Source organism: Macrobrachium nipponense, chromosome 43, assembly GCF_015104395.2.
Source record: "Macrobrachium nipponense isolate FS-2020 chromosome 43, ASM1510439v2, whole genome shotgun sequence".
In the NCBI taxonomy this organism is placed as follows: Eukaryota; Metazoa; Arthropoda; class Malacostraca; order Decapoda; family Palaemonidae; genus Macrobrachium; species Macrobrachium nipponense.
In genome coordinates this window covers 33,505,088-33,524,004 of record NC_061104.1, presented here as the reverse complement: position 1 = coordinate 33,524,004, position 18,917 = coordinate 33,505,088, and the positions used below count along the sequence as shown (strand labels likewise).

The following is an 18,917-nucleotide window of genomic DNA, read 5'->3' as shown; positions in this document are numbered from 1 at the left end:
CATTGGCTATGGCTTGGATTGCAGAGTCCCGCGGAAGAAACCAAAACTAACGTCCTTATTTCAGCGTACTGAGAGCAATTCGATTTATGACTGATTTGTGAAATTCATTCCGTCAAACCAAGCATTGGGTAGCTTTGCCTCCCTCCATTCTTGCCTTAAGACATTAAAAAAGGGAGTTGGAGACGTTAGCTAGCAAGAAAAAAAAATATCCAGAAAATAACTGCAGTACTAGGATCTAAAGGTGGAGCTAAAAGAAACCCTCACAGTTGCATTAAGAGGTTAGAGAGGTTGAACAGCAAGACTGAAAAAAGGAAGTGGGAATGGAGGTAAACTGAAAGGCTAAAAAGTGGGTGGAGCTAGGGCCCAAAGGGATGCTGCAAAAGTATTGCCTACATGTTACCACGTGAAGTACACTGACAGCCCTACCCATGTACATTATGATACACAGGGAGCTGTTTAACTATTCATCGTTTAAATAGCTTCAGTGAACTGCTATCAGCCATCCATTCCTAAAGGCAGTTATCCAACTGCTCAGTTTTATAGACGGGATGTTGTCTGGTTTATACTTTCCAACAATGGTATGTGGCAGTGTTGGTACTGACAACTTACTTTGTCATATTGATGGGAATAGAGGTCATTAAACCTATTCATATACAGATGAGAATAGAGGTCATTAATCTCATTCATAAACAAATGTTCCTGTCTTTACCCCGGACATTTTCACTGTGGGTTAGGCAATTGCACTGGGAAGTTTTGTCAAGTCTCCAACGTCAACCACGTAACTAGTCTTTTACAGTAATAAAGAAAATAGAAAACACAAATACTATTTCCTTAGGAGGAAATAACTTATTCTACAAGCATATTAATGAACTTGGGTAAGATTAAATTATTTTGACATGAAATTAAACTGTTTCTGTGAACGTGTTTACATACACCAAATGAACTAGTCAGGTATTCAAATAGCTACTTTGCAAATATTACCGCAAAGGACCTAAAAGAGATTCAAATAAAGAAAATTACAGTTAAAGGAAAGTTCTGTTCATTTTTAGAAAGGAAAGAGACCATTATAATAAAAGAAAAGGTTAGTATTCAAATCAAACAAATAATTTAGATATTCTCCCTGCCTGAAAAAAATCTCAAAACTTAGACCATATCTGTGGACCCTGTTTACACAAGTCCTATACGGGCCATGGATCTTATCAGATTTCTAGAAGCCTCGGCCGTTTTACGGAAAGGTCTAATAGACTAATAGATGCAAATTCTGGTTCTGGTTCTGTGTCCAGTGGCTCACTTAACTATTTTAACTCTTTTATGCTGCTAAGCTGAGTAGCAGTCATCGTACAAATTAGGATTGTTCAGTTCAGAACCCAGTTCTAATACACAGTAGTTCTTTTCACTGGTTCATATCTACCCTTCCATGAATAGTATTTGAAACATATCTTCTCTATCAAGTTCCCGTAACTATGACTTAAAGGATATATGTGGCCAGTATGTTTTGGTTGTAAACAGGTATTAATATAAGCAGACCTTTAAAAGATTGTTAATTTTCCACATAAGAGCATTGTACTTTGCCACTCTAGTGCATTTTTCACCTTATTTCAGTTTTGTTTTTACCGTAGGCTGATAATTGTTGCAATGAAAAGTTCCCAAAGTATAGAAATACACGGTTTCCTTTTTTATCCAACCAATAGGCCATGCATTTTTAAATTTCCATTTCCCCATACAATAAATTCTAGATTTTCCACTTCTCTTAATTTTTCTATTAATTAGTTGCATTTTAAAATTCTCCAACTATTATATTGACTTGTAATAAACAATTATCAGAGAAAACGATGATATTTGTACCGTCTGCATAACCAATGACTTTGACAGTAAAGCCCCCAGGCAGAGATAGTGGTGTAACAGACTTGTTTGCGTTTAAGGCTACATAAAAATGTTCCTTGTATATGGCATACAACATCATGTTCAAAGGGCGCCCTTGTCTTACCGATCTAGATACTACAAAAAATTCACCAATGAGTTATTTATACATAATGCACCCTCTGCATTTTCGTATAACATTTCATCCAACCAACGTATTTTGCCCCAAATTCGATTTTATTCATTACTTTTAGCAGAAAATTTTTATTTACCATATCATATACTTTGTACTAATCAAGCTTCAAAAATACTGCCTCCTTATCATTCTCATTGACATAACACATAATATCCCTTATAAGCAGCATGCTGCATTGTACAATGCTTCTCCCGGGAACTGAGCAGTCTTGACCTTCATCATTGTTCTGTCCCATTACTAATTTCATGCTTTCAGCTAGTAATTTTGCAATATTCTTATAGTATGCACAAAGTAGAGAAATTGGCCTCCAGTTTTTTAAATCTTTCTCATCACCATCATTCTTTATAAGTGTGATTATACCCTTATGTTGAGAACCCCCTAATTACATAATTCGTAATATAAAATTAACTAATTCAGTAAAAGCATCCACTGTAATGTCCCAGTTCGATGTATAAAATTCAACTGGGGGCCCATCAATACCTGGGGTTCGATTCTTTACAAATTTTTTCATTGTACGAAATATTTTTTCCTTATCAAACTCCTGCTCTATTAATTCTCTATTAACATCATCATCAAGTTTACTTTCTATACATTCTAAAAGATTTGTTTGCATATCTTGATCTCTTATATCACAAGAGTACAAATCTGAGTAAAATTGCATACAATACTTATCCCTCACACAAGTCATTATTTTCTTAACTTGCCTTTCTCGTTGTTTACCAATTAAGTATTTGACATTTTTTCGCTACATTGTATGTCTTCAAATCTTGTTCTTGTCTTAATACCTTCGTTCAGTTCATCCCCGATTGTTTGAATTCTACTCTTAATTCTCTATATTCCTACCATATCGGGGTTCCTTGTCTGGTAAGCAGTTTCATGTAGAGACCGTAGTATATTTTCAAGAATATTCAATATATTACATCTCATTTTCTTTTTCATACTACCCGCTTTACTATAAAATTCCTTAACTTTATAATCTTCAATAGAGTCTCCCACCATTCAAGCATGTAATCATAATTACCTCTCTCTTTTCCATTTTATCCAGTGGTCTTTAAAATCCTCCTTTAACTCCTGAATCCTTAAGGAGAGAAACATTAAGTTTCCAATATGATTTTGCAAATTGTAGCACATTATCTAATTTGACATCACATAAAAAACATGAGTGATAAGAAAATGATACTGCTACTGTTTTTGAATATTTTACATTCGCAAATAAGTCAGCCATGTATATTCTATCTAATCTTGCATAATAATTTTTCCTCACAAATGTATATACAGGAATTTTTGGGATAATATTATGTACATCTTTCAGTTTCATTTGAAAAATATGAACAAAATTTTTGGTTCAGAGGAATCCCTATTACTGATAATACAATTCCAATCAGCTCCAACAATACATTAACTTATATTGTTTTGCATAAGAGGAAGCATAAGTTCCTCAAAAAACTCCTCTCTTTCACCCTGACAATTCGCCCCAGAGGTGCATAGATACACATAATATTTATCGCTTCTCCTTGAATGTTTACCCTAATCAAACTTAATCTAGAGCTAGCATGTTTATAAGTGATTATCATTTTAGCATTTAGTTCTTATTTATCATTATTGCAGTTCCACCATTAATATTTATGGTCGGATTTAGAACAACTTTATAATAATCTAACAAATAAGTAATATTGCTCAAAGTCTTTATATTAAGTTCTTGTAACAAAATAATATCAATATTATGATAAATAAGAAAAGTATTCAAAATCATGTGTTAGTTTACATCAGAAAGGCCACTAATGTTAAGTTCCAATACGAATGAAAATAATTGTTGAAGGGTAAAACATGTCGATTAACTAGCTATTTTGGGGTTCATACCTTATGTTTCATGCAACGGTATTTCTATTTCTCTCATTTTTTGGATTTACTTTTTTTTCTGCTACTGCTTTACCATTACGACTTAGAACAATTTTTTTCTTCGTATGTACCACTTTCCATTCTTTCTGGTTACAAGGCAACTGAGAATCGTCTGATTCTGTACCATCACTGTCATCCATGCATTCAGTCAGAAGGAATTTCCTCTTCCAAATTTAATCGCTCCTTGGTAACAGTAGTATTTTCGGCAATCGAGATCTGAATTGGATCCAAACCCTCCTTTTGGATAGTGTCTTCCTGGTAGTCCTCCCCTTATTCATTATAGATGCAATCTCTTTCCGCTTCCCCATAGACATGCACGCCAACAGTAGTTATAACCTTCACTATTCCATCTTCACCGTAGTTTTCTTTTAATACTTCATATGCCTACATATTATATGTTTGGTCGTCATCCACTGCGGTTCATTCTTCCATTTCACTTATACTAGGATGCAACTTTATTATCTTCTCATTATCAGCTATGTCGAAATTTCCCTTTTCATTATTTTCTTATAGTAATTCACAATTATTAGTACTATTTTCTTCATTGGGTGCATGATCACTTCCATTACCTTTTTCGGTATTTTTCACACTTTCTTCAAATCATTGACTTGCACGAAATTCATCTCTGTCATCAACCGTTCCCTTATTTCCTTCTACAATTTCGTCGGAACCACCAATATTTTCCTTTCCATGCTTTGTCTTTGGGTCTACAGATGAAGTAGGGCCGTTTGCGATTTTCGAGTTTAAAGGAGGAATGTTATTAGTATTTACTATATTTACTTTATCTTTTCGATTAATTCTGCACTTTGCTGCAATGTGCCCTGCAATACAACATTTAATGCATGTACGATTTTGAGGAGGGAATTGTTTTCTCTATCTTCATCATTTCAGTCCTGTTTCCCGTCATTTTTCCTACAAGATCTCCATTCGTGTATGATATTATACACCTGACCATACCCTTTAAGAATATTTGAAAGTGTTGTATTTTGCATTGGAAATGGGACTTTCTTTACTGTTACAACAGTTTTAGTACAATCAGAATAATAATTTGAACATTATTCGTTCACTATAGTCCGTCACAACTTTTTCCAATGCTTTATTTGCAGTATCTGCTAGTTTGATAACTATTTTACTATGACTAATTTGCTGCACACCATAAATTTTTTCTACACGTACTTGAAGTTTGCTTAGTATTTCGAGTGTGACATCTACACTGGCTTTCTCTTGCCCAAGGTAAAGAATACCAATGGGAGGTCACCATGGCAACCATGAACCCGGTGACAGGGGCTCCCTTATCCAAAATGGCTCTGAATTCAAAAATCTAAACTACGAAGCCACTGTGTCTCCGAGATACCCAAAGCACTAAAGCTTCCTACAGCAATATCAATACGTTCTCCTTCGTCAAAAATCCCTTTGAAAAATGGATATAAGGACGGAGCAAAACATAACCCGCGTTACTAGTTGCCAACCAAACCCCTCCATCTTCATTAGGAAAGGTCTCTATATCTGAATTAAGGACATAAGATTTTACTGAAATTTTCAGCAAGGCTTTGTTACCTTTCTCCCACTCCCCTTTTTACAGTAAGATGATCTGTCTTTCTAAGATCTAACAAATATTCTCTGTTCCATCTATCTTTAAACAATGTATCTCTAAATTCTACAGTTTGCAACAAAACATTGGAATAATTAACATCTTCAGAATGTTCCCATTCGATTGGTAACCTGTCCAGAATAACGAAACAAAGAGATGAGTCTACTGACCAAAATATGATTAGGACTGATAACATCTGTTTCATTTTTACTAGACTTACAGATTCAAGGTCTATTATTCACAATATTCTGATTATCTTATAAAAATATAACATTCAGATAAGAAACCTTTGCACTATATAAGAAACTTTTCCTCAAATTTGGAAGGCGTGAACTAATGCTCAGTTGTGGCCCCTGCTGTTAAAAAAAAAAAAAAAAAAAAAAAAAAAAAATTGTCAGAAAAGACAACAGAAGGAACCTCACAACGGCTACCAAACCTGACAAATGCTAAAATGAACTCGGCAGTAGACATTGCTTTAACTGCTCCCAGATGAATAACACTTGTATTATAACAAGAGAATATAAGTGTATACACCTTCGCTTTTACCCCATTTCTATGCCGTATATGCAAATGCACACTCAGATTTACTCTGGCAGCAGATAGAGAATCATGATAGTGGTACCTCTTGCAATTAATAATCTTGTAAAACAGATGATACTGCTTGACGAACTTTTAAAATCCAGTTGCCATACATTCTCAAAAAGTTGAGATTGGACTGGATGCCTGAATGCATTCTTATGGTGTGGAAAATAAATATGTTTAGTCAAGTGACAATATTTAGACACCAGCGTAGGATTTACCACATAATATTTTAAATTGACATTCTTGCTAATTGTACCTTGGGACGGATTATTCCATTCTTATCTAAAAATAAATTCAATTTGCCTGTTAAATGAGACACTCAAAGTGCAGAATTAGGATTTTAAAGATAACCGAGTTGAATATGAAAGACTTCGTCTTGCATTATTTTCACCAAGTGATTAGTGAGAGCCTCCAAAGGGTCAGCCTGACTTTTCGTAAATCTAAGTAGAACAGTCAATACCTTAACTATAATCCCTTTCAACTTAGTAAACGTAAAAACTAATATTTACAAGAGGATCAGCCTCTGCATAACCTAAAAATAGTAGTGACCAGTACACTCTTTACAGCTGACTTTGGCCATTCCTCGGAAGGAACATCAACCCAGTGGTCTATGCACCCAGCTATTTAACTTTTCAATAATTACCTTGGAAGAACAATGTTTAGTAAGCATATCATTTCGATTCTGAAGCGATGGAATGTTAATTATTTCTAACAAATTAGAAATTTCTCTATGTCTGTTCTTTACCATTGAGAGGTTGTTCTAGAAAGGCTAAAGCTTCAATATTAATGGAACACCATTCTCTTGGGGGCAGACCACCTGTGTCGCAAAAAAATTAGTGCACAGTTTTTCGCAATAAAGAACTCCACCTTGAAGCCTTAAATTTCCCTACAATTTTCCCCCAGTGGCGGCAGAAATGCGATGGTTCTAAATTTCGCAAGTTTTTTTAATCGATTTATTATTTCACTAAATTTTTCTGCATCACAAACAGTTATTTGATGTTGTTGTGCCTTTTCATTTAGTCGTTTATCGAGTTAGTCGCTTGGTGGAAAAGTTTAAATCGAACTATAGAAAATGACTAGTTGGCAGTGCTATAAAAGCGCGAACACGAGTTCGATCCCTCTCTCCTGATTGTCAGTTTCCACTAAGCGACCGTAACTGTGAGTACATATAGAGAAATATTCAATACTTAGCTAGGGCATTTGTTTAACGTGTTATTTAATTATCAGTGATCTCTGTGCCGAGGAGATATGCGTGTTATTGTCAATGATGAACTAGATTTCAAGTGATAAATTTCGTGTTACCTGTGCGACCACGAGGTCACCTTTTTTCTTTCAGTCCTGATACCATAGTGGCTGGAGCTGCCTGAATTGTGTCAATATTTAGATATAATGTAGTGATGAGAGTAGGTATATATTCTCTAATAAAATTTGTAAATTAACTACATGGTTCTTTCGTCCTTGTGTACAGACTGGTGACTTTCCTTAACTGCATTACTTCCTTAATCTCCCCAACCATCGAAAAAAATGTTACTATTAGAGATAAGATCAAATTGTAAACATGAAAATTGTTTTTAATTCAAGAAACCACTTTAACACGAGGATTGACATTTAAATGGTACTGCGCTGTAAAAAAAATGAAAACTATCATAGATCCAAAATTATTGTATTAATATCTATATGCCACGTACTTACCATTAAGTTTTTATATTTTATCTTTCTCAGAAAACACCTATATTCGCAGAAAGGCTTTCAAAATTTCTACTGAAACCTTGTAATTGGTAGTTATAAAATATAACAACAAAGAGATGTGGTTATTAATTAGGTCAGTACCAAGAAAGGCAGTTTCATTTAATGAAGGAGCCTTTCCAAGCTTAAGTGAGCAATTTGATATAGGTCTTATCTGGGTAGTGGTATGAGCAGCAGTTTTAATCACCGGCTCATAAGGTAACCAAATTTGGCTAGGAGCTTTTTGCACCACTGATTCATATTTTACCAATAGCTACTTGTTAGTGGAATAAATCCTCTTTATCTGCAGCCAAGTTTGTTTTCTGAAGATGCTTTACACTTTCTGCCACAGCTAAATTTTTTTTAGGTTGGATGGCACTTGCATAATTATATCCTTGTTGCAGGGTAATTTGACATGATAATGTCCAATCCTAAAAAGAATTTTTTTTCTATTCCCTCTTCTTCAAAAGAAAGACTGTCTACCTCCTTTATTCCAGTTGGCTCCAGTTTATAAAAAGATTTAACCCATATTCAACACTGGTATCTGGAAATATTTCCTGAACATGATCCAACTCGAATCCAATCCTCTAGGATCCATCGTAAAATTTTATGAGGCATTCTTGTTTTCCCAAAGTTTTAGGAGTTAAGTGTTTAGGTTTCAGTTTTATTCTTGAATTCTATTTTACTCTATTACACAATTGCATTTGGTTACCTTCTATTCTCGAAGTGCAGGAGGTTTTACAATTTTCTCACAAAGCCTGTTCGAACGTTACTACAGCATTATCGTCGTTCACATAATCATTTTTGACGTCAGACTTTTTGATCCTTGAGGCAGATTAATCTGTCACTCTCTAAAAAACTGGATTTCTGATTGGAAAGTACAAAATTCACAACTTAAACAAAGGAATATATCCTTTAACTAATTTGCAAGCCTTAGTCCAGGATTTATAAATATGTTAGTATGCTCTTAACTGCCTGTTCGAAATACTGCTGAAGATCCCAACTACTTCGGTTGCTTCTTTCTCTTCACTATGAAAATTTGGAAACACTTTAAATATTTCAGTCTTCAGATTATTTACTATGAAACAAAAAAAAAAAAGGAATACATTAACATTTTAAAATCTTCCATAGCAAAATACTGATAAGAAATTTTTTTTACCACAAAGTATTTTAAGGTCAGCAGTATATTTATACATTTTTTTTAATTTCAGCCAGACATCTCAAATGAAGTTAGTTACAACTCTTGACATGGGAATTCCAAAACAACCACCTTTTCGTTTACTACTCTTACTTTATTGATGATCCTGAACTGAGTACCAGCATCTAACAGAGAATTGAACGGATCAGAATTTTTATCATGACTTACCAGCAAAGACACTCAAGTTCATAAGACACTGAAGCCAGTTTGGCAATTTAGCATTTCTTTCAGTAGCTGCCTCTAAAGTTTTATGGTACTTTGCCCTGGTTATGTTAAGATTTTCCTTTATTGAAACATTATACCGTGAATTAGCCCTATTGCCCGGGCACTCTGATAACCTATACCTATCATTCCAACACCTAGAACATCATTTTAAGATATTAGCCTTAGGTTTTCTAAAATCAGTGTACCATAAGTCACATATTTAGATGAAACATGACCATCCTTTAAACTACAATTTGCATCTTCCTTTTGAGGGAAAGGCAAAATTGTCCCTACATGTAAAACTCGGTTTACTAGAGGCTTCTAAAGAGTTTTTCCTTGATCTACTCTTACTCTTAATTTTATCCTAAGCTGTGTGAGGTAACTTGCTGTTTTAATTTGGGCTGCTGTGGATTCTTTACATCCTAAACGTGACCTGGCCGGTATGCCATAATGTTGTTTATCAAGCATTTGACTGAGACTGGGATATTTTTTCGTTTCCCCTGATAAATCATTCCATTAAGAATAGCAATGGCAATAGACGATAAACAAATTTAGCTGAGTAACAACAGTGCATCCGAGTTATCTGCTGCTGGATATATACCAAGTCCTTTCAGATCACTGATTTTATTATTCACTAATCAAGGGTTCAACCTCTTTCTGCATTTTCATCTCACAAAGCTTAAGTAACTTGTCTAAAGTTTTATCAGTTACGTTACCTTTATCCAAAAAATTATCCAAAAAATTAATATACAACCAGATTATTATCCTTATCTGAGACTGAGATATTCTACAGTAAAGCTTCGTTTTGCAAACATCCACAACACCTGAAACAGAAGTGGGTTTAAATGAGAGATCTTTCCTACGTTCCAAAGAACACACAACCACCAAAGGACTAACTCCTCCTCCTCCGAGCAAAGAGAGACTCCCAGAGAGGAACCGGGTTGGTCATCAGTCCAGTTCATAAAGTATTGCACCTGTCTTTACACTTTGACGTCTTCACTGTAGTTACGTTGTCAGGCAAATGCACCAGTTCTTTTCAAGTTCCCTTCATTCCTTCGGCTTTGATTATGTCAACTATGTAACAAGTCTCTAAGTAACAAAGAGACTCAAAAGGTGTAAATGAGTTTTAAAAGAAAAACACAGATATTTCCCAAGGAGGAAATCATTTTCTCTACCACATAATAATGCAACTTGAGGGAATATTAAATTGTTTTAGAGTTGAATGAAATGGATCATGTGATCTTCACGGACCCCAAATGAATATTAGAGTCCAGTATTCAAACAACTACTTTGCCAATATAGCTGCAAAGGGCCTAAAGACATCCACTTTCCATATGAAGAAAGAGATTCAAAGAAATTACAGTTAAGGAAAGATCTGCATTACTTATTGGGAAGGAGAGAGAGAACATGAATATAAAAGGTTAGTATCAAAATAATAAAGTAAGGAATTTCGGTTGTACAGAGAAGGCCCATGATGACATTTCTCAAGCACTCGCTGATTTATGCTGGCACTCGGTATCATGTTAGCCAAAGTATAACATTCACATTTAAAGTAAATAAAAATTATTCTCATACTGTAATTTGGTATGTTTGATTTTTGTAAACAAGCATTTGCGTGGTATTAGTTTTTTGTAATTTATAATATAATCTTTTGCTGATCATAACATTGCTGAATGGCCTCCCAGAATTGTCCATTGGCCTAGATTATTTACCCATGAGGGAGTGAAAGAGAGAGGTTTATACTTTTCATAGTAAGATAAAACATTAAAATAAAACAAATAATGCATTTTCATATATGATCAATAACGGTTCAGTAGATAAAACTAAAAGTAAGTATAAATTGCAATTGAAATGTTGAACATTTCCATATAGTAAACAGAGTAAATGTTGTAAAAGGCATGGCACTTTGCAGCTGTGACTCCGCCACTGCTTATATCAGGACCATGCCTTGAAGCTGATTGGTTGACAATGGCTTTGCGAAGTTGGTTAATCTGTGGTTCTTTTTATCTTCATTAATTTAGCAATTGTTGTTTTACTGAAATAAAACAAGTTCTGCTGAAATAAAATCATAATACACATCTCTCCAAAATGCTAAAATAATGGGAAAATATGAATTATGTAAGAATTGTTCTGTGATGCCAACCAGACCTTAAAGGTTGGCCTGCAGTGCCACGCGAAGATGCATAGCCTGTCTACCACAGCCTCCAACTCTCATCTAGCTAAGAGGGAGGTGGAATCTAGTAATGATCCGTTCCTGAGCTCCAGAGCCAATTCAGACTTGATAAATAATGACTCTACCTCCAAACATCACTCTTCTAAACTTTGAGCATTCTTCAGGTGTATAGGAACCTGAAGAAGAGGATCTTGGTCACTAACACTAACAGTGACTAAAGAGACTGTCTGGAACAATGTCATGGCAGTCGATTCCAGTGCCGCTGTTTCCTCCTGCGAGAGGGAGACTCCCTCTGCACAGAGTAGGTCCAGTGACAGACCAGAAACACAGGGGAGTCAGCTCTGGGTCAACCTGTTTGGTTGGCAGTGGGCTCTCCGAGGTAATGTAGTACAGTCACTACCCAACTTACAAATGAATTAGTTCTTCGCTGGATGAGTGGTTTTCGCGCTCGGCTGCCAATCCGGTGGTCCGAAGTTCGATTCCCGGCTCGGCCAACGTGGAATCAGAGGAATTTATTTCTGGTGATTGAAATTCATTTCTCGATATAGTATGGTTCGGCTCCCACAATAAGCTGTAGGTCCCGTTGCTAGGTGACCAATTGGTTCCTAGCCACGTAAAAATATCTAATCCTCCGGGCCAGCCCAAGGAGAGCTCTTAATCAGCTCAGTGTTCTGGTAAAACAAAGATATACTTAACTTACGAATGAATTATGTTCCGGACAGTTATTCTAGTCTTGAATTGTTTGTAAGCTGGTTTTGAATATGTAGTGTATAATTTTTGTTGAAACATTATTAAAACTTGAGAAGATATAAACCGAAGTATGCCATGTCTACATTTCAGAGTTGACTCGGCAGTCATAGATTACAATTTTTCACTGTATTTTTAAATTTATGCTGTATTAAAAAGAGTTACTTCGGATGTTAGAAAGATAAAAAGAAGAAAATTAAATTTAGATTCATGCAGCATTCAAAATTTGGTATTTTTTCCATTCTTTGAAAGTTATGAATTTGACAACTAAGATGATGACAATGCCTGCCTTCTCCTCTTCTTCGATTTCCACTTCTTGCTGAAGGTGGCTTTAGACAGCTGTGTGGGGAAGAGGGCATAATTCAATAACAAAGTTGACTGCACTGCCTAGGAGAGCATCACTGAAGGGATGTGCCAATTAACTAAGGATGTGGTGGTTGCTCTTGAGCTGGTGGATACCATAATGGTCGAAGCAGTAACAGAATGGCCTTGCACAACCTTCATGTGATCAGTCAGACCTGACACACTCTGCTCCTTTCAGAGGCTTAAGGAGGAGCCAAAGCTCTTTAAGCCCTTTGGGTTCCACAACACCTGCAAATAAGTTTGTGCTAGGTGAGGCAGTCTCCCCCTGCTGTGAGAACGAGCGTCCTCCTAAGGACAACTCATCCTCCTAGTGAAGTGAAACCTCTGGAGAGGAACCAGGCTGGTCATCCCCCCCCAACCCCTGGGCAATCTACTGATGTAGCAGTATGAGTCAGCAAAGGGAAAACCACTCACCTGCTGTTCAGGTCATACCTGGCACTCTGAGCAGGGCCCTTTGAATGGGTTTCTAAGATTGAAAAAGAAACCCACACTATCACTGTGTAACGTGTTTACTTCTGAGTATTTACATTTAATTTTACTCCACACTCAAGTACTTTCAGGTGCTATCTGTGGCCCATTTTCAAGAGATGTGTAGGTTGTCATGCTGGGTCAAGGCCCAGCAGTCTTCTGGAACTTCTTGTTGAACTGTCATTTATGTGATGGCTGTTCTGGTTTCCTTGAGAGTTGCTAATCCCCTCTTGTCGCTCTGATATCCTGAGCTGATGGTCAATGGGATTAACCCTTGTGGTAAGGGAGTGGTCACCAAAAGTCTGTTGGGCAGAAAACTAATTTCCAGGTCAGCAGGGTCAATCTTAGCTTCTTTTAATATCAAAGCTCGGCTTATGGGATCTTCTGAGGTAAAACCTTGGTTTCTTTCCATTACTTTAATCTCTCTAATGAGTACTCCTTCTACTACCCTCATGTGATTAATTTTATTGCTTTTGTACATAAGCCTACTGTTTTTAAAATCCATCCTATGGTCATTTTCCCAACAATGCCTAGCTATAGCACTCCCCTGAGAGTAAAGCTGTACTGCCCTTCTGTGTTCTTGGATTCTAGTCCTTATTCCCCTACCTGATTCCCCCACATGTTTTTCTCCACAATTGTTGCAATTGATTATGTATACCCCCGCTACATCATCTCTATTACTGTCTTCTCCTTCCAATTTATTTTTACATACTTTGTTTTGTACAGTAATACCAAACGTATACACATATTTATATTTACTTTCTTTCATTTTTGAAGTGATTTGTTTCATTTTAGACATAAAAGGGATGGCAACTATTTTCTTGATTTCTTTATTCCATGTACTCTCTACATTTGCTCTGTAAAAGATCTTCCTAGCTTTGTTGAGTGTCCTTTTTCTGAACCATTCCGGGTACGCTGATGCATCAAAGCTTTTATTGATGTAATTTATTTCTTGCTCTATCTTGCTATGCAAGAAATTATTCTCAAGTAAATTACCTGAACTTGCATATATATATATAATATATATATATATATATATATAGATAGTAGAGATATATAATATATATATATATATAATATATATTAATATATCTATATATATAACATATAATATATATAATATATATATATATGGCAGTCCCAAAGTACACAAGGAGGGCTGCCCACTACACCCTATTGTTGCTAGTAGGAAATCTCCTAACAAAAACTTAGCTGTGTGGTTAGCTGGAGAACTAGGAATATATTTAGGTATGTTTTCAGAATCACATATTAAACATTCAATAGATTTTGTAGACAAAGTTAAGAAAAAGAATATAAAGGGACACATGGTTAGTTTTGATGTAGTAGCATTATTCACCAATGTCCCCTTAGATAAAGTACTATTAGAATTCCTTCAGACTAAACATAATGAGGGTATTTTCAATCCAAACATCGAAATAAGCATCTTCCTTGAGCTGATTAAATTATGTGTCAGTGATACTTACTTCACGTTCGAAACCAATCTAGTTCCTAATATTAATGTCCCTAACTTAAAACTGCAAGGAATGTGGAGATATGTGGATGATATTTTTGCTATTCTGCTAGGTGATGAAAATGAAATAGAAACTTTTCTAGACGAACTCAATAAGTTTGATAACAATATCCAGTTCACTTTAGAGAAAAGTAACAATAATAAAATGCCCATTTTAGACATACTCATAGAAAGAAAACAAACAGGATATGAATTCAGCACATATAGAAAGCCCACACTTACAAACTCATATATTCATTTCTTCTCTTTTCACAGTCATAATATAAAAATAGGTGTTCTAACAGGTTTATTTCTTAGGGCAATGAGAACGTGTGACCCTTGCAAGATAGAGCAAGAAATAAATTACATCGATAAAAGCTTTGATGCATTAGCATAACCGGAATGGTTCAGAAAAAGGGCACTCAACAAAGCTAGGAAGATTTTTTACAGAGCAAATGTAGAGAGTACATGGAATAAAGAAAACAAGAAAATAGTTGCCCTCCCTTTTATGCCTAAAATGAAACAAATCACTTCAAAAATGAAAGAAAGTAAATATAAATTTGTGTATACCTTTGATAATACCGTACAAAACAAAGTATGTAAAAATAAATTGGAAGGAGAAGACAGTAATAGAGATGATGTAGCGGGAGTATACATAATCAATTGCAACAACTGTGGAGACAAACATGTGGGGGAATCAGGTAGGGGAATAAGGACTAGAATCCAAGAACACAGAAGGGCAGTACAGCTTAACTCTCAGGGGAGTGCTATAGCTAGGCATTGTTGGGAAAAGGACTATAGGATGGATTTTAAAAACAGTAGGCTTACATACAAAAGCAATAAAATAAGTAACAGGAGGGTAGTAGAAGGAGCACTCATCAGAGAGATTAAAGTAATAGAAGGGAATAAAGGTTTTACATCAGAAGATCCCATAAGCCGAGCTTTGATATTAAAAGAAGCTAAGTTTGACCCTGCTAACCTGGAGATTAGGTTTTCTGCCCAACAGACTTTTGGTAACCACTCCCTTAACACAAGGAAACCAGAACAGCCCTCACATAAATGACAGCTCAATGAGAAGTTCCAGCAATGAAGAATACCATGCTCAGCTCATCAGAATCCATACCTTTTGTGACTGTTCCTCCCTCTTGTCAGCAGAGGTTCCTTTATGTAGGAATATTATTATGTCTAATGGCCTCGTGTAATCTATTGCAAACTGCTCTAGTATTACTGGGAGAAGAGGCTTCCTTGTAATTTCAGCAGCATTTGTCAAGATGTTAATTACTGTGAGCAGCTGCAATAATCTGTTGATCATGTTGAACAGCAATGCGTCTTGTCCATTCATTGCTATGGAAATTATTTATGTCCCTTCCCGTTTTATCCCCCTACAGACAGTTGCTTTACTGACTCCAAGTTGTTCTGATTTCCGTGATAGTACATGTGCATGATGCTGATTGGTTGTTCACATGAATGGATTGCCTTTCAATCCAGCAGTTTTTAGAGGGGAATATTTTTTTAAAATGATACTTTCAGGGCATAAAATTAGGATTGTACTTTTGTTCAAACATCGATTTTGCTGCAATTTTGTTACAATGCAGAATTTTAACAAAAGTTCTTGAACACTTCCTAAGGTTGCTGCAATCAAGCAGGGCAGTACTGGTGTGGAGATGTGACCAAACAGTGCACTGATAAAACAAGTATATGTGATGGAAAAGTTCAGTGCATGAATGGAGCTGACGAGGATAGATGTTGGTCACGTAAGTACTGTCACCTAATTTTAGTCTAAAAAACTAGAAGTGCCAACAGAGTTTGAAAAATTAACTCTATAAGCTGTCTGTATTGGACTGCATGCTGCTTTTGTCTCTGGATATATTGCTCTCATTCTTATATTCTATCCACATATGCAGAACCATGCCCAGCAGATAAAGTAGCAAGATGTCAGAGCAGTACCCTTTGCTTAGATTTGATGGATTTGTGTGATGGGAAACCTGCTTGCCCAGGAGGAGAGGATGAAGACTCTCGGTTTTGCAGATCTTTTCCATGTCCCACCGACAGATCATTCAGGTGTGTGGTTGCTTATACAGTTCATTATTCAGTAGCGTTGTTCGCAACCATACCTATACCTTCTGTCACTCTCTCTTCTCTAGTTTTCAGTATATAGTATACCAGATTTCATTGTTGGTGAATCTACTAGACAAATGGATTATTATTGCAAGTAAGTATGTATCTATATGTGCTGTTTACTAACCAATTTCTTCATAAAACTGTCTTTATGTCCTTTGTAGGAAGTAACAGTGATTAAAATAACCAAGTTATGTTCATTGTATATGTAAGACTAAGAGACTAAGATGGAGGAAGGTTAGTATTGAGCCCTTGATTGGTTGACCCAGAGTTGGGGTTTGTTGTTGTCTCCGAAAGCTTAGGTGTTCCACTGTGAGGGATTGAGCCAAATATTTTTCAATTGATGGTTTGGCAAAGAAGCTCTTCTGGACAGTCATGGGAAGTGTTATTGGGCAATATTAAAGAACGGGTGCTTTTTTGGGTTATGCATGCCTTCCATAAATGGTAAGTGTTTAAGTATTACTGCTAAGGAGCACTGTCAATTATTTCAATTGTATTGGTTCATTTTTCGTCTAGTTCAGGCATTACTCGTGGCTGGTCAATATTATTTATGAATAGTAACATCTTATAGGTGATATAAGAATTATTTCCAAAGGACAACTTATATCATTCTATATGGGTGTACTAGTACTTTGGGGTGCTGGAACGTCTTCACAATTCCCCCTAAGTTTTATGTAGATGTTGCAGAATTATTTTGGTTGCAATCCTCATCCTTCATTATAGCTATATTTTGCGCCTTGGTTGCTTTTCAACTAGAAATTAGAATATTAATAGCTTGTGTTCTTAACCTCCACTAGGTGAGGTTGGAGGTGAGACAGCATTCGTGTTTTTTTATGCAGTCAATTCTTGTTGCTGGTTATGGTGACATTCTTTGACTTGCTTTGTCTTTTGACTTTGTGTATTTTTTTTACTTTGAACCTGAATATTGAGTATGTATTTTTAATATGGATTTGTCAGAGAAATATGAAACATCACAATTTTTGCACTCTAAATCATTCAGGACTTGTCGGGTGAGTGGTTGTTTTATCAGGTTATTTGGCGGGCCATGACATGAATGACATTTTCCTTGAACATCGTTGACGGTTGTGGGTAATTTAAACAACTGTGATCATTGTTCTGAATAGGCTAATGAAAGTATGGAGAAATTGATAGTGTACCATGATAGGAGAGAAAAATGCCAGCTGCACGAACAAAAGCTAAGAAAAACAATGCAAAAGTCTACTTTGTCTTCTCCTAGGATAGAAGCCTCTCAAATTGAGGATAATATTAGTGTATTATCTTGCTCTAATACTTTTAATCCTTCTATTCATTCCTTAACAGCTTCCTTACTTTTAAAAGTAAAGTCTGATATGGTTACTATGAAGTCTGCACTGGATTTCACATGGAATTGTTACTGAACAATATTTCTATGTCTGGTAGCTAAGTGGAAGAATCGGCGCTCCCTCTTTCTTCTAGCCATATCTCAGGTGCATCCTTGCACATCACATCAGCTTCTTTTGCCAACGGTCTTGGTAGCTTAAATGTGTCATGGCAAGTTTTGCTGCCTCAGAACCATTCAGGGCTGTGCCTGCTGTCTTCCTCTGCCAGCCATGCAACTGCTGATGTTGTTGCCAAAAGATAAGTGTGTTAAATTAAACACTTGTGACCAATTGTAGAATTTTCGCCTTCTCTTGATTGCTCGTTGTCTAGTGGTTCTTCCATTTGGGTGTTCTCTCTTCGTGTCAGTCATAATGAAGGGATTCTGTCTGTTTTGCCTCAGGGCATGACAAAAGCTCACATAGCCCAGCAGACACCCACTCATCATTGTCTCCCATGGCTTGTTGGATTGCTCTTCTGCTTTACATGCTCTTCAATCAGAAGTTACTTTTATGTCCCTTAAAGGGACTGGGTGCCTTGTAACCAAAAAAGCAGGTGCAGAAATTGCCAACACTCTCAGTCGTAGGTCTAACAAGACAGTTCGTGTTCATGATTCTTCAGTTGCTTACTCTGTGAAGCAGGTCCTTGAAGCATCAAAAGCTTCTTTACTTGCTCATTCAAAGCATATGAAACAACATGAATCGAATATTCAGTTGCCAAATGTGTGGGAACTACCAGATTGGATCATGAAATCACTGACCCTGCTGTCTCTTCCTCTTCAATGCCAGTTTCTCCTACCTTGGACTCTTATTTTGGAGGCTTCTCTATCAGGTAGCCGTGCAGATTTTCACAGTCCAGATACTCCATCTGAGGTTCTAGAACAAGAACCTTCTGAAGAGGGTATTCTTTGCTGATATAGCAGTGGAA

At 36.1% G+C, this 18,917-nt stretch overlaps 1 protein-coding gene across 9 annotated transcripts in view; it reads left to right on the top strand.

Moving 5' to 3' along the window:
- LOC135213639 (uncharacterized) overlaps positions 1–18,917 on the top strand; it is a 520,774-nt gene that overhangs the window by 428,489 nt on the left and 73,368 nt on the right. For all 9 annotated transcript variants that reach the window (XM_064247675.1, XM_064247671.1, XM_064247678.1 and 6 more), the window contains 2 exons: positions 16,145–16,270; positions 16,421–16,577. In XM_064247675.1, the coding sequence (XP_064103745.1) occupies positions 16,145–16,270; positions 16,421–16,577 (283 nt within the window). The remainder of the gene's footprint in view (positions 1–16,144; positions 16,271–16,420; positions 16,578–18,917) is intronic.